This window comes from Dysidea avara, chromosome 10 (assembly GCF_963678975.1).
Source record: "Dysidea avara chromosome 10, odDysAvar1.4, whole genome shotgun sequence".
Classification (NCBI taxonomy): Eukaryota; Metazoa; Porifera; class Demospongiae; order Dictyoceratida; family Dysideidae; genus Dysidea; species Dysidea avara.
The window spans coordinates 27,175,942-27,190,912 of record NC_089281.1 but is presented as its reverse complement, the minus strand read 5'-3'; the positions used below and the strand labels follow the sequence as shown (position 1 = coordinate 27,190,912).

Here is a 14,971-nt window from a genome sequence, read left to right as displayed (position 1 = left end):
TTACCAAAACTTCAAACACCACATGTCCAAAATCATCAGCCTCACGTGACTCCAGGATAGCAAACAATGCATCAAATGTATCTTGCAAGAACTACAACCCACAATCAAACCTTCACAGAAATTGCATGTGCTACAATACATCACCTTGGTGATCTCATCTCCATTAATGTCCTTTACTCGTGATAAGATGTCAAGAAGATTTCTCTTGTTCTCTTTCCAATGTAATAACTTCAATAGGTTAACTGAAACATCATAAACACTGTTTATACAAGGACATGATATTTCAGGACCTCAACTGCTGTACACCAATAACAAACAAGTACTTATAAAAATAAAACGTAATGAAACAAGGGAGGTTGCTACATGTGCAGCACTATACTAGTGGACATCAAACTACTTCAGTCATATAGCTTGTGAAGTAATGTCCACTAATATGTATACAGTGGTTAAAATTAATTCTGCATCTAAAAGTGTGAATGCACACACCCCGACTATTGATTACTGTGAAGTGGCTCTGTTTTCAACTATGCCCAGCACATTACGAAGAACGCTATGAAAAGCATCACTGCAGTCAATCCAGCCTCATTATGAAATAATTCCTGTTATAGTCAACACAAGAAACCATTGATGTGATACTCACAAATCAGGGAGGTCACTTATACATACATGATAAATCTGGTGTGGTTTTGCGTGAGTTTACCTGTCATAAATGATGGTTGCAAAAAAGTAAATGTTCAAATACAAGGAAATTTTTTATAGGAATCTAAAATTTGGATCATACAAATAAAACGTAACGAATAAAGCTTGTAGTGGAGAAAGAAACGGGACACAAAGAAGGAAAAGGATAGTAAGTCTGGCTGAAGTAATCAAGCTCACAGGGTTAACCATAGTTGATGGTTGAATGGTTTGTTTTCACATATTTTACAGGTGCTGTATATTTGTACTGCATTACATGTGTGTCCAATAATTCCTGTCCCTCCAAAACCACTGTACATACAATACCGCATCTGATCACACTATACACTTTTATACAAAGGAAAATGTTTTGGGCCCTTGTTGAAGAAAAGACTTCATCACAGTTTATTTGTTTCTAGGTTATTAATCTCTCATGGAATTGCTAACAAATCTAACTTCAGTACATATCACAATAAAGACCTGTTGAAAATATTCTCAGTAAAAACCAGCTCTAATGGTTCTATTGTGGCAAGGGAAACCAAAAACCTTTCCATCCACTAAAGATCAATTTGGCTAACTGCTAAAAAATTTGAAGCACCTTTCCCCCTTCATATTTTGCTGTTGCTTAACATTTGCAACTTACCATCTTGTGTTAGCTGGGTGGAGCAGACTGTTGTCTTGATGGAGAAGTTGTCCCTGAAGTTTCTTAAGTGTTGGTCCAACTCTGGTTCTCCCTTTTCTCCCATTTCACATGGCAACTGAAGATACTTCATATTTGAGCCTAGTTCTTTGTACTGTAACAATAGAAACGGACTGTATGTGATCTGATGTGTGTACATATGTATGTGCATTTCTGTGTGTGTGCACACACGTGCGCATGTGCATGCTTACGTGCGTGTATGTGTGTACTGTATGCATACTAGCCGCTGCTACATTCCATTGACTGCTTCACAAACTACTCACATTATAGAGCACCATGTCATGTGATCCATCGTTAATTGCAGTATGGTCCTCGTTCATCAGTCGGAGATGAGCACACCCAAACTGATCCCTCCGAGCCTTACCAGCCGAGTGGTGGGCAAACACAAAATTAGCATGAGCATGAGGCATCATCTCCTTTGGAATGGAGATCTACAGAATCAGACACCAGAGCATAAATATACTGGCATTAAAAATGTGGAACTACAAAAGGTAGGGATTCAATTTGGTGGCCAGGAGGTGGGAAAACAATGGGTGGTATTAAAATTTGGTGGTAAAAATTATTAGAAAGATGACAAAGTTTTTAATAAGTACATTTAGTAAACAAGTTTCACTTGGTACAATGCAGTGGTATGTAATGCTGGTGGATTTATTACAAGAAATACACACCAGTGTTAGCACTACACAATTCATTTATTTTCTACCTTGATGTACTCATTAAATTGGCAGGTTGCCGTGTGATAGAACACCAGTGACTTGTATGATGAGCAGCGACCTTCGCCTTCACCTGCTGATATACAGTCCTAAAAACGGATGGTTAAATATTTCTCTAATTGCTGCACAACACACTGGTATGGGTTTTCCTTCGGCATCCACAATGTTAAAAGTGATCTCAACGTTTTTGTCCGATTTCTTAGTTCCCTTGTAGAAATAGCCGCCAACAAGTTGTAAATAAATGTCATGTCTTTTGTCGCCTGCAGGGCAGGGAAAAAGATAAAATATAAATCATCAATTTGTACAAGTTACACCACTAGAAAGCATAATTTAATAGCAGAAAGAACAGCTGTTACATTGCATGGGAACAATTAACAATTTTATTGCCATTATGCACACTTTTAAACATATTTAAATTCCAACAACGATACTCTCATGTCTGGACTAGACTGGCATCCTGTCACATAGTTTGTAACAATTATTACTAGCATGTGTGCCCATCAGCTGGCTATCAGCTGAGTGCTCATCTGTATATAAATGATTGTGTTGGTATGAAGTTAAGTGGCTGGTGCAATAAAATAATATCAGCAGTTAGGATAAATGCACTGCTCAGACAAAAATCTCTATAGTACACCCACTTTAAGCAAGCTTACTACACAGAACGATGTGGCACAGCTGTAGAAGCACCAACAAGAACTGACAACACATTTCAGGAACAATAGCAATGTTGCAGTATACAGGAATGTGTACAGTAGTACAGTAACCGCTTAAATATGTGACTTGCAAGCTACTAATCTGTCCAGAACAATTTAGCATACGTACATACATATTGCATATACATTTTATTAGTGTACCACATTGTAGTGTCCCTGGATCTAATTCATGCATGTCGTGAGGTTCATTGTCCCACAAGAGTTCACGAAAATCCAAACATTGTTCTCTACATTACAAGAACCAGCGAGCAATGCTTACACTTGTACGGTAGCTACCACTCCAATGCAACGTCGCTATGCAACAGTGCAAGCGATTAAAAGATTTGCTAATTAAGGGGTGTGACAGCCTTTTCCATTGTGAGTTGACATCTCTCAATGCGAAGGATAAAGACTCGCAATCAAAATGGCTACCACGCCCCTTAATTGGCAAGTTGTGTAATCACTTGTACTTGCGTGTAGCGATGTCGTGCGGTACAGTATGTCGCAGCTAAAAAAAAATTCACTTGAAGCCCCATTCACCAAAGTTTCCCCCCCCCCCGGCAATTTTGCAATAGTTGGTTTCGCCAAACTTTTTTACCACTAAAGTTTTTTTACTATACGGTAGACTGCATGTTGTTGAGTGGTCTGGGTGCCTGGATTCATGTCTATATATACATGTTTTAACAATTTACAGGTTTTCTTGTGTTTCACAGTTAACAATCGGCAATTTCACAGGTACGGTACAGCAGCTGATGCTGTAGTGGATACTAGTCAGCAGTGATTGGTAGGCAAGGTCAGGCTCACTGACCCTACCAGCACGCTAGTTTCATGAAGTAACAACTCCAATTGATCACTCAAGATTATCCCTCAAAAGAAATGTTGAACTAGTTCAACATTGACATAACAAATGAAAATGCATGTGCATCATATAATGGCATGCCATGTGCACCCTGGAGTACTTACATACAAGCTTCTGGAGACACAACACAACACATTACATTCTTAGCTAATAAACAAGCATATATACCCAGGCCATGGTTGTATGTCATAGGGATCATGGCCTACAACTAACTCAGCTTTACTGAATCACCAGCATCACTCACCTGGCCTAATCACTTCAGGGAACTTCATTTTCCGGCAGACACAAGTAAACTTCTTGAACAGCAAAGGGTTCTCCTCCTTCACCTTGTTCAATGATCCGTATAACATCCTCAATGCCACAAACACTCCTATGAACACATAACTAGTATCACTACAGTCTAGAGTATGCATACAGTAGACTGCCACTTACTATAAAAATTATGAGGAAGTAAACTTTTTGAGAAAAAAAGGGTAAAAAAATTGCAGATAGAGAAATTTTAGGTGATGTGGTAAACTTCTGTAAGGAATAAGAATCACTATCATACAGTACTGTATAGTAGAGACCACAAAGGAGTAAGCGTGGCCCACAAAATAAAATCAGACAAAAACTAGCCTCACTTTCCCCTGACGATGATGAGGCAGTATTGGTTAGGTAAAACTAAGCCCAAACAAGCTTTTAGATCGGCCCGAAACGTTTTCAGAAAGTTGCTACGGAATTTAAAAAATATTATTTAACGGATTTTTCTACTGACTGACTGACTGACTGATTCACTGATGCCTTCAGACAAACATAACTTGATAACGGCTAAGGCTGCAGGCTTGATTTTTTCACTGTATGATGTCGCTTTGGCCCGAGAGGTGCCTTTTGGCATACCGCAGTACGTACAGTGCATCATTCATGGACTTACCAGTGTCCTCCTTTATGTCCCATTCATCTTTGCTGTGTCGATTTGGTGATAGCACGTGATGGCTTCCCTTCAGAATGGGAATCGTCCGTATTTTCATAGTGGCTATTTTAATTATAGAGGTGCTTTTCGAACAGTTCTTGATTCATACTGCTGTGTAACAGGTTGAACATAGCCGACAACGAAGCATAATGCATGCTTCATGATAATTGATTAACTGGGATGTGTGGCATCATTTCTTTCTTCCGGTATGTGTGGATTGCAGAGGTGCTTTTTGAACAGTTCTTGATTTGAAATGCTGCGTAACGGGTTGAACATAGCTGACAACGAACTGTAAAGGATACTTCACTTTTCAGACAATAATTGATATAGCTGGGGCACGCGGCGCCATTTCAGATGCGGTATGCGTGGGTTCCCAAGTCATAATAATTATTTACAAAAAAGTTTACAAACAAGTACACAAAATTTTTTGGAATTTTCAACTAGAGTAGGGACCATAGCACATTGATAAAAAGTACTGAAATAAGTTGGAGTAGTGCATGATATTAAATCACAGTGAAACAAAAAGAAGTGCTATATCCCTACTGTGCTTTCCATTATGGCATCTTGAGCACAGTAGGGATATAACACTTCTTATTGTTTTACTGTGATTTAATATCGTGCACTACTCCAGCTTGTTTCAGTACTCATTATTGATGTGCTATGGTCTCTACTCTAGTTGAAATTCCAAATTTTTTGTGTACTTGTACAGATAGAGTAACTATCATAGAAGTGCCTTATACGGTTTGAAAACAAATCAGAACAGTGGCCATGGAGCACGACCCCATAATTGAATTGACTATATCTGTTTGTGTTCCTAAAGGAATGAAAGAATCCGTTCATGCATCCTTGAACACGTTTTGCAAAAATGTTACACAAAACTCATAATTTCCATCCTACAAAATTTCTGAGTAAAAGCCACTTACTGTACATTTAACCTCTCTATAAAGGACACTTTCTGAGCTCTCTACCAATACAATTGTACCTCTGAAAAAAGGACACCCTCCCTTATAGCAGTAAAATTTCATCAAATTAGCTACTCCATTATAAAAAGGTTCCACAGTAGGTAAGAAAAAAACTTTACTAGAATATTAGAGTATTGATCCATTCTGATGCATCCCCTAGGGATAACTTATTGTGTACAGTCATGAAGGCTTACCAGTGCCTTTATCAGCAACAGTGTAATTACTCTTCAAGCCTTGGACGGCGTACTCTGGTAACTTGGCATAATCCGAACAGTTGTATGCTGTGGAACTGGAAATGATAACATGTGAACATCACAGCAGTACTTCACATTATCAACCAATATTATTTACATGTATTTAGCAAGTATCAAGGTTTATTATGTAGTTGGGCTGTGGAGGTACAGGAAGTACATTTGGTATATACACAAGGCACAATTCTTTACACACTGCTCTGTTGTCTTAAAATTGATAACCATTTACGGGTGTGACAAAATTATACCACTAATTACAAACGTTTTCAAAATCCCAAAACTACACGCTTGCAAAATTCGACACAGACAAAACTCATTTTGACATCAAAAACTGTTTTGTTTAGCTATTCAGTTATCCCATCACTAACATTTCAATACCTTGATAATCTGAGCTGGATTGCATGAACGATATCACATTACCAGATACGTAGTAAGTCCAGCACTGCTATTATGGTGCTGTGAAACTATTCACACTCGCATCATAATTCAAGGGCCTAAATATGTGCACACTAACTACTATATACGGACCCATAGACAGTTGATCAATGGCCCCTCAATACAGTTGTTACCGGCAACACAACAACACAACAACACAACAACACAACAACACAACAACTCACAGTACAATTTCCATTTGGACTTGTTTCTCTTCCACTTCATTAAATTTCCCAGACAAGTGTTCATGTATGGGGTGGACTAGGAAGGGAACACACAACATGGTGACAAAACACATCATTTTTTACAGTGAGACTTGCTCTAATCAGGAAGGTCACTGGCCAACTTAAAAGTGCATATATACATTTATAATGTACACGTGTCCTCCTATCTACAGTAAGTGAAAATTGTGGGCATGCATGGCGACACTAGGTGGGGTAACTTAATTCTTATAGCCTACAACTACACATTGATTTGAAGTCTGTTCACTGCAATACTAGGAGAAGGTTAAATGAACACTGTAACTACAGCGGCTTACTTGTTATGAAGTGATGAACAATAGCAAGTCGCGTCTCTGTTTCAAAATTCTAGCCATGTGTTTGGTTTTGATTGTGGGTTTACTCACATGAGTCTTATATGGCCTGATGGAAAGTTAACAGCCATTCGACTTGAACTTGCTGCAAGGTGATAGGAGCAACCACCATTGAGTTATGGATCATTTTATAAAGGTATGTACAGGGTTTGTGTGTTTCCTTACCGAAAAGTTACTTACACAACTAGTTTTGTCCTCACCGTTTAGCGTTAGGGTAAAACCCTAGGTATCATCTTAATCCTTGTTTACATTATGAGTAGAATAATGTAAATTGCATAGCCATAACACAGATGCTTTGAAAGTTAAAGCACTTTGTGCAAGGCATGCGTATATTTATTAAGTTTAAATCCAGCTTTCTGGATTACGCAGTTTTAAGGGTTAAACTGCATCAAAATTTTCTTTTCTTTTTTGCTTCTGACTACGATACTGCACAGTAAAAAGTGACCAACTTACTGGCTTAATAATACACTGTTCTAGTAATCTTCAAGACACAGTGAGTTTACATGGCAACAGTTAAAATTTGAATTCACTCTACTCTAACTAAATGCTTTAATCTGGGACACCAAAAAAAAAAGAAGTACGCACACATGCTGGGTTGGTGAGGAAGTAATTAACAAATTTCTGCTGTATCTGCCACCTTTAAAAAAACTTGCAATAGACTGTCATCTAATTACAATGTTGGTAGTGAACTATCCACAGAGACCGCCAAAATGTATTAGTATAATGAAATCCCATACATGATGCACATCCAGATTTGTACTGAAATTGAATAATAAAGGAAAATGTACGCTCAAGTACATATCAGGCTTCACATATTACAATTGGGTGGTGTTACATGCTCACCTGCTATTCCAAGAGGAATTCTGACAGGAGTGGCAACCTTCTTGCCCTCAAAATATGACGCTGAAAAGTGAACCTTGCATTAAAATGTGCTTGTATTTGGAATAATTGCAGCTCACATATTCTGATCACTTCACAGAAAAGATACAACTCCTTGTTGTGTAAGTCTTGATTATCAAAATCCTAACAGGAGAGAGGACAGAATGAACATGTGCACACTATACACAAAGCAAAGCCTATGGCAGCAAGTTATTGCCACCCAGCAAATGCTTGTGCACCACTCAGGTGCTTGAGCCTTGTGCAGGCAAATCCAGGGCTAGTAACTCACAGGAGGATTGTCCAGATCTCACGGAGAACCCAAAATTCCACAACCACCCCAACACCACTAAGTGAGACAAGAACTTGCTTGTCCAGGTACCCATTGATGTTATAACTGGGTGGGCTGCTTCCCTAGTTGACACCAGGCCACCAGGCCCCCATTATGCAGCTGGATAGACTGGAGCAACGCGAGTAAAGTTTCTTGTTCAAGGAAAACAACAACACCAAACCGGGCATCGAACCTGGAACTCAAACCTTTGATTATCAAGCTGATGCTCTACTCACTTGGGTATGCTACCTCATGCACACACCACACACACACACACACCACACGTACTGTGAAGGTCACAAAAGTTTGATTAATCTTCTCATTCTCCTTGGGTAGGCCCATCTGCTGCAGAGCCACAATGTACTTCTCACTATAGTACGGCAATCAACACATACACATTATTGAACAATTTAAAGTGCAATAAACCACAGTGGTACAGTGTAATAAATACCCCCCACCACCACCACACACACACACAGATTATAAAGCCCTACAATTAGTAACACAATACACCAAGTGATATTTTCTTATGTAGAACATTGTACAAATAAGGGTACCATACACAAACCACTCATTCCTAATATGTCCTAAACATGTTCACGTGTGTGCATTTGTTGACAATGTAACAAAATATCAAAGGATAAGGCAGTAACAATTTATATATTACACAATGAAACACGAAGACAGTTTCATGCACAGTGGAACAAGACACCTTGATAAGCCAACACATTGGTGCAGAACACTCTCTAAGGACACCTTCGTAATCAGGACACTTGTCTGTGGTCCCATTTGTTTTAATGTGCTTGCCTCCTGAAATCAGAACATACACACCCCCTGTATGTATTACTAATAAGGACAATCCCAAGGTGTTCAAAACAGACAGGCCAGGCAGTAGCCTACAGTTGCGAGAACATAATTCTTAAATCTCTGTTTAGGCTCTTGCGATTTGCCGATCTCTTAAGCAGGGTACAGCAGAAACTTATACTGTTACACAACATAGTAGTAGCCTAGATAAAATTTTAAAATGGAGGATAGGGATCACAAAGACAGGACTGTGGTTGGCAATATTAACTATAAATCCCTATTTGACTTTTCACTCCCAATTTAAGTTTTCCATTAAATATTTCCTTAACACATTTTAAGGTTGCAATAAGGTGGGTAGAGAGAAGCTAGCAGTGTTTATAGCTGCCAAACAAATTGTCAGATAAACACTCACGAGATAAACACTCACGGCTTGTGTCAATATTTACTGTCACTTTATCTTCTTCTTATAAGGCAGCACCAGCAATGATACATGTTTATACTACACACTCAAGATCACTTGTTACAACACTTTATCAGCAAGAGTTTTAATACACTTTCCTCACACTTAGCAGAGCATTAAGGCTTACATTTTGTTTAGCTACAAACAAGAATCCTGGTATTTCAATTTGGCAGTCTATTCATAAATAATTTTAATCTAACTCTTCAACAGAAAAAATAAATAAATAAATAAACACAAAACGTAGACAACTGAAGTATGTTATTGACTAAACAATAAACCCAGTCAATAGCAAGACTGGCATTGAAAGTTGTTTATGCCACACAGCTATAGGTCACCTCATTCAGTGCTATTGTGAACATTAAAAAAACCTATTGGATATCTGTGGATTAATGTTCTTTGGACCAGTTCTATTTAAGAACATTAAATACACACATATTTAAGTCTCCTTGCTACACAATTTACAAAGTTACAAACACACCTAAACACCACACAAATACTGCACACAGATCACAAACAAAATGTTAAACCCACTGCCATCCATTTATTTACAAAACAGTAAAATGTAAAAAAATGGTGAATAGTTAAGTCACAAAAACATTTATATCAAAAATATACTACGCTTGTGCTCACAATACAACATAAGTTAAGGATGTAGCAATGAGAAATAATATATGGATTTAGGATAGCAATTTACATTGCTACTAGGTTTAGTGTATCTGTGCATGTAGTGTATTGCAGTGCTCATTGCTTGCCTCACGACTTCGCCCTTCTTGGCATCATAAATGGAGAAGAGCAGCTCTGTCTCTTGTCTCACTGCAAGCACAAGTGCCTCCAACTTCATGAAGAGGTGAAACTGTGTGGGCTCCTTAAACGAGCTGAAGATTGTCGATGTACGAGTGGTGTTGATTGTTCCAGACTACCAGGGATAACACAAGGATTGTAAAACAATTGGGATCAATTGTCGGTTTTGATTTTCACGATGCTCTATGTATTTTGTACATCACACTTACTACACACACAAGCACACAGACTTCTTATATACACTGACAGTAAAGTACCCTGTAAAACTGAAACATGCATAATAACAACTACTAAAGATCAAGCGTTCAACCTTTAATCATCAGACAAATGAACTGACTAAAGCCTATATTACATAATACACACACAAACACACACACACACACACACACACACACACACACACACACACAGACACACAGACACACACACACACACAAACACAACAGTGACAATACACTTACACTTTCCACAATGCCAAGACTAGACTGCTTCCTTATCTACCATCACAACATCCACCATCACACATTACACATATGGTAACACTCACCACACGATACAGGTGAATGACGCTGGTACTCCGAGGGTCTAACACTTCTCCGGTTGCCTCATCACGAGGTATAACATCCAACCCCATTAACCTGGCAATAACATAATCAAGCATTATCAACTGGTCTACTGTACAAGGGCCTTTTAAAGCAAGGTCTACATATAAACCTTACACTAATCTTTAGTTAGTACACCAAGGTGAACTTTATGATTTGATAAATAAGACCACCTTGTCATAGTAACCATGTCAAGTAGGTCCAAAACATAGGTCCCACAAAACAACAAGTTGAATTGAAGATCTAAAATGGTGGCAAACTGTGTAGTCAATTGGCTAGGGCAAACTTTGATTATTATTGAACTACAGGTGTATCCAATAGAGAAAACTAGTACTAGACAATGGTGCTATTATATTTGAATGGTACATACTTGTTACCAAAGTCTATCTTGTTAGCAACTCGTAACTTGAGCTCCTTTAATTCATCCTAGAGGTACAAAAACACATACTGTGACAGTACTCAAGATGCACACTAAATATTCACTTAGCATTTAAAACTAAATATGTAGATGATACTCACTCTGGGTAGCGTCTGTGATAAAATTTGTCTCCGCCAGTCCAAGATGTCTCTCATTAGTTTGGTGAGGTCTTGATACTGTTGGATGCTTCCCTCCTATGAGCAACAGCAGCTAATGCCCCACCCCTTTTCTGCATGGCCACACCCACATACCACATACACCTTCTTCCATATCTCTCCCCACATTCTGAGCACATCAGTCATCTCTTTAATAATTGGGTCTTCTTTTGGCACAACTTTCTCTGAGGGACTAACAGCAAAACATTTGGTAAGTCTTACACTCCGTGTTATAACCTATATTTTGAACCCTGGTCTACACCCTTGGCTGACCTTACTAAACAGGTGACTACATTAGGAAGGTCACCATGTACATAACTACTGACACTTAAAAATAGGGAAGGTGACCTATTTCATTATTTGCTCTATGACAGAAAGTGGCTTACTGACAAACATACTAAACCTAGATACTGCATGCTATTTCCTTAGTGGCCACTGCGCCACCAAGGCAAAGCTTTTCCTAGTTTCCAAGCTTAAACATCAACAAGTAAATCAAGATAATGACAAAGTAGATCAGTTGACCAGTTTCAATACTGTCTAGCAGCACAGTCATGCATATAGACCTATCACAGAGCTGCAATACATAATAAACATAATCTATTGTTATAAGTTAACTTCATGTAAACTACTTGACTTGTCACAAAGTGAGCAAGCCTGCTGAAACAGAACAGCTTGGTCAACAGAAGCCTAACTGACAAATCTACTTGATCTAGTGGGACGTGCTTCTTTATTGAACACAAATAAATCTGATCTACATAGGCCATGTCATACACATTTATACCTACCCTTCATTAAAATAGCATACACACACGAGTACACATACATACACCATGCAGGTATATACGTTTTGAATGACAGTGTACTCGAACGCCATAAAAATTAAATCACGCATACAGACACACGTGACACTCACCCTGGGTTAGTCACTGTGCACTCCTTCAGGTGTACATGCGATGCAGGGAAGATCCCCTGTGTAACAATACGATACATTGAATTGTGCAATAAGAAACACAAATCATGCCCACATACACAGATCATTTTTACAAAAATAAAATATGCGTACCGTCTTATTCTTTCGTTTCAAAGGATAACCTCTGTACCAGCCTGGTGGGTGAAGCAAGTATACAATATTAGAACAAATTTCCATTCCAGTGTGTTAAATTAATACAGTCTGTCTTTGGTTGAATATAAAAATTCACTACACAGATAATCAGAATGTTGCCATACTGTGTAGTGTTGTGTGAACAAAAAGCAGTTAATTCTTCAACATAACTAACCTCCGCATTCCTCCAGGATTTGAACAGTGTCTCCAAAGTTGAGAGAAACAAAAGGGTATGACTTTGGCCCATCGTAGGTGTGCACGACTAAGGGAAGGAAAACGCATTTGTAGGTGCCTGGTAGTGTTCTCTGGATTTTAGTTACAAAGTAACATACCCACTCCGAGTTTTGCGTTAACTGTAGGCTGCCAAGTCATGTTGCATGGGCGGACAACACGAGCGAGTCAACGATTCCGTGTCGATAATCACACCGTCGTCTCCTCTAATTCAAAGTTTATCGCAGTAGCTATTGACTAGTCTATACAGTAACACCTCACTTACTCACACGAGCTAAACGCTACGGACGACTAGCGCCCTTGATCTCGCCATTTTCAAGACAACTCCAACGCCGTATACTATCCAGACACTTCCTCCGTATAAACAAACCGCAAACGACTTGTGACATTTTTAAAAAGAAATTATTGTTTTAAAACACCTCATATGTGTTATTAATCTACAAACATTTAAAACACAGACACACGCAAACACACACAGTCAAGCCACACAGTGAACAATCCAGTAGAAATATTTGGCATTGTATGTGGTGTATCAATAGTCCAGTATAATCTATGTACAGTTGCTGTTAAAACTCTAAAACAGTATAAAGGCAACTCTGTTACTCTGGTTGATCTTTGACACACTTGGTGATTCAGTTGGCTGCAGCTGCCGCGGAAGGTTTGTCAGCACTGACTGTTTTAGTAGTTGTGTGTGAAGTGCCGCCATCGCTTGTGCCAGAAGCACTCTCTGAATCTGACTCATCAACATCAACAATCACTTCTTCTTCACGATGTTTTTTAGCTTGAGGTTGAATCAACATTGGTTGAGCACCAAGTTCCATTAGCTGTTTAGCCAAGCGTTCATTTTGCAGCCTTAATTCAGTTTTTTTAGTAACTTGTTCATGTTCTTGGGTACGGAGAATCTACGGGTAATACAGAGTTATGTAAACTTCCTTGTTACAAGTAAATTCAAGCCCAGTCACGCAGCATCTGTTAAGGGTCGCCCAAGTCATTACTAGTTAATGGGTCTCCGCCCAGAGGATGGAGGTGGTTGATAAAAGTATTATTGCACACACATGCATCACTTACTTCAATGTATTTTCTAGCACTCTGCAGCAATGAGAGTGTTGTTAGCTTGTCAGTGAATGGTACCTGTGACCGGAGAATCTCCAGGCAGTCCCGTAACTGGGCTCTCCTGGGAACAAATATCTGATGATGCAATATTCTAACCGCACAGCATTTCCTCACCTGTGTTTCTCCAGCAAGTTGTGGGTTAAGCGACTATGGTAAGAAAACAAAAAGGGGAATTTAATGGGACACACACACAAACCGCACATCAACCAAAATTATGTAGACCATCAGACCAAAAAGTTTACTTAAGCAGCAGGCAAGAAAAAGTCTGCCCAACGAGTGAAGCAGGACTTTGTTTTTATGTCAGAAACATTTTATGAGAATAATTAATGCTTCACTGAATAGACAATAGTGTCCTATTAGTATGAAGCCATACACAGTACAGTTTCCATGTAACAATTTTAACAGCTGATGTTAGTACAAGGTGACATAAATACGTGTATACAACACTTGATATCTGCCCCCCAAGCTTATTACCTGTAGTTAGCTGGTCTCTTGTAACGGTTACGTCTTCTCGGGGTTCTGTCTCTGACTGTAAGAAATTACGAGATAATAACACTTTATCCTAAGAGAAATAGCGTGTTCACGACATGGTGGCACAGACACATAATAAATTACACCAAACAACTTACAAGAGTTTTCTTCGAGAAACTGTGCCGCTTTAAGTAGTGCCTCTACACTAGTGCTCATCGCTTCATGGGTATTGTCAACAGCAATCATGTCAGGTTCTTCGGTCGCTTGAGAAACAACTTGCGCCACTAAACCATCTGTCTCCATCTTCAGCAATACCCTCTTCAGAGCGCTATCTCCTTCTTGTGTTCAATCTGGGTAGAGATACGATCCACATAACAACACCAACAATTCGCAACTATCGCTAAATTCGGAAGGCACGAGACTCTAACCACGTGGCTGTAAACAATATGACGAATGCATTTATATGGAAAACTCAACTTACAAGCAACAACACTTAAAATAATACTCCAAAGCATTTGCACAAACTAAAGATAAGTTTACTTGCTCTGGCGGGAACTTGTCTAAGCGGCAAAATGTTTTAGCGGGCTAGGTGGTGGGTTAGACCACGTGTCAACGTACGGTCGGTCAATCTTTGCTGTCCTGTGTTCACAATGTCTCTTCGTAGTATTCTTATGCACCACACAGATCGCTTGACTATAAGTGATACTAAAGTGCTGAGGTACGCTAATTCGACGTAATCGCTACCCTCCTACCTAAGGTCCGCCCACTTCCTTGTAAAC

General features: G+C 39.0%; 2 protein-coding genes across 5 annotated transcripts in view; both read right to left on the bottom strand.

The window, feature by feature from the left end:
• Positions 1-12,991, bottom strand: part of LOC136269245 (dedicator of cytokinesis protein 1-like) — a 27,187-nt gene extending 14,196 nt beyond the window's left edge. For all 3 annotated transcript variants that reach the window (XM_066064769.1, XM_066064770.1, XM_066064771.1), the window contains exons 1-23: positions 12,874-12,991; positions 12,710-12,814; positions 12,553-12,639; positions 12,339-12,379; positions 12,189-12,244; positions 11,372-11,468; positions 11,222-11,314; positions 11,073-11,128; positions 10,648-10,738; positions 10,562-10,597; positions 10,052-10,215; positions 8,324-8,405; positions 7,788-7,851; positions 7,672-7,731; positions 6,422-6,497; positions 5,745-5,839; positions 3,884-4,009; positions 2,224-2,348; positions 2,079-2,177; positions 1,639-1,806; positions 1,319-1,469; positions 145-242; positions 5-91 (exon numbers count right to left, since the gene is read on the bottom strand). In XM_066064769.1, the coding sequence (XP_065920841.1) occupies positions 5-91; positions 145-242; positions 1,319-1,469; positions 1,639-1,806; positions 2,079-2,177; positions 2,224-2,348; positions 3,884-4,009; positions 5,745-5,839; positions 6,422-6,497; positions 7,672-7,731; positions 7,788-7,851; positions 8,324-8,405; positions 10,052-10,215; positions 10,562-10,597; positions 10,648-10,738; positions 11,073-11,128; positions 11,222-11,314; positions 11,372-11,468; positions 12,189-12,244; positions 12,339-12,379; positions 12,553-12,639; positions 12,710-12,749 (1,992 nt within the window). In that variant the 5' untranslated portion in view covers positions 12,750-12,814; positions 12,874-12,991. The remainder of the gene's footprint in view (positions 1-4; positions 92-144; positions 243-1,318; positions 1,470-1,638; positions 1,807-2,078; positions 2,178-2,223; positions 2,349-3,883; positions 4,010-5,744; positions 5,840-6,421; positions 6,498-7,671; positions 7,732-7,787; positions 7,852-8,323; positions 8,406-10,051; positions 10,216-10,561; positions 10,598-10,647; positions 10,739-11,072; positions 11,129-11,221; positions 11,315-11,371; positions 11,469-12,188; positions 12,245-12,338; positions 12,380-12,552; positions 12,640-12,709; positions 12,815-12,873) is intronic.
• Positions 12,989-14,971, bottom strand: LOC136269252 (max dimerization protein 3-like). 2 transcript variants are annotated; one of them, XM_066064778.1, is made up of 6 exons: positions 14,811-14,971; positions 14,351-14,542; positions 14,196-14,250; positions 13,836-13,868; positions 13,677-13,782; positions 12,989-13,510 (listed from the first exon to the last, which is right to left on the bottom strand). In XM_066064778.1, the coding sequence occupies exons 2-6, from the start codon at positions 14,493-14,495 to the stop codon at positions 13,241-13,243; spliced, it is 609 nt and encodes a 202-aa protein (XP_065920850.1). In that variant the 5' UTR covers positions 14,496-14,542; positions 14,811-14,971; the 3' UTR covers positions 12,989-13,240. The 2 variants fall into 2 exon arrangements, with proteins under 2 accessions (XP_065920850.1, XP_065920851.1); XM_066064779.1 differs by having other exon boundaries at positions 14,674-14,815.

Excerpts from the sequence above, each read along its gene's own strand:
- LOC136269252 (XM_066064778.1), bottom strand. The coding sequence starts at position 14,495 with ATGGAGACAGATGGTTTAGTGGCGCAAGTTGTTTCTCAAGCGACCGAA. Across the intron at positions 14,251-14,350 it reads GTTTCTCGAAGAAAACTCTT|TCAGAGACAGAACCCCGAGA; the intron begins GTAAGTTGTTTG and ends AATTTCTTACAG. Across the intron at positions 13,783-13,835 it reads AACTTGCTGGAGAAACACAG|GAGAGCCCAGTTACGGGACT; the intron begins GTGAGGAAATGC and ends ATTTGTTCCCAG.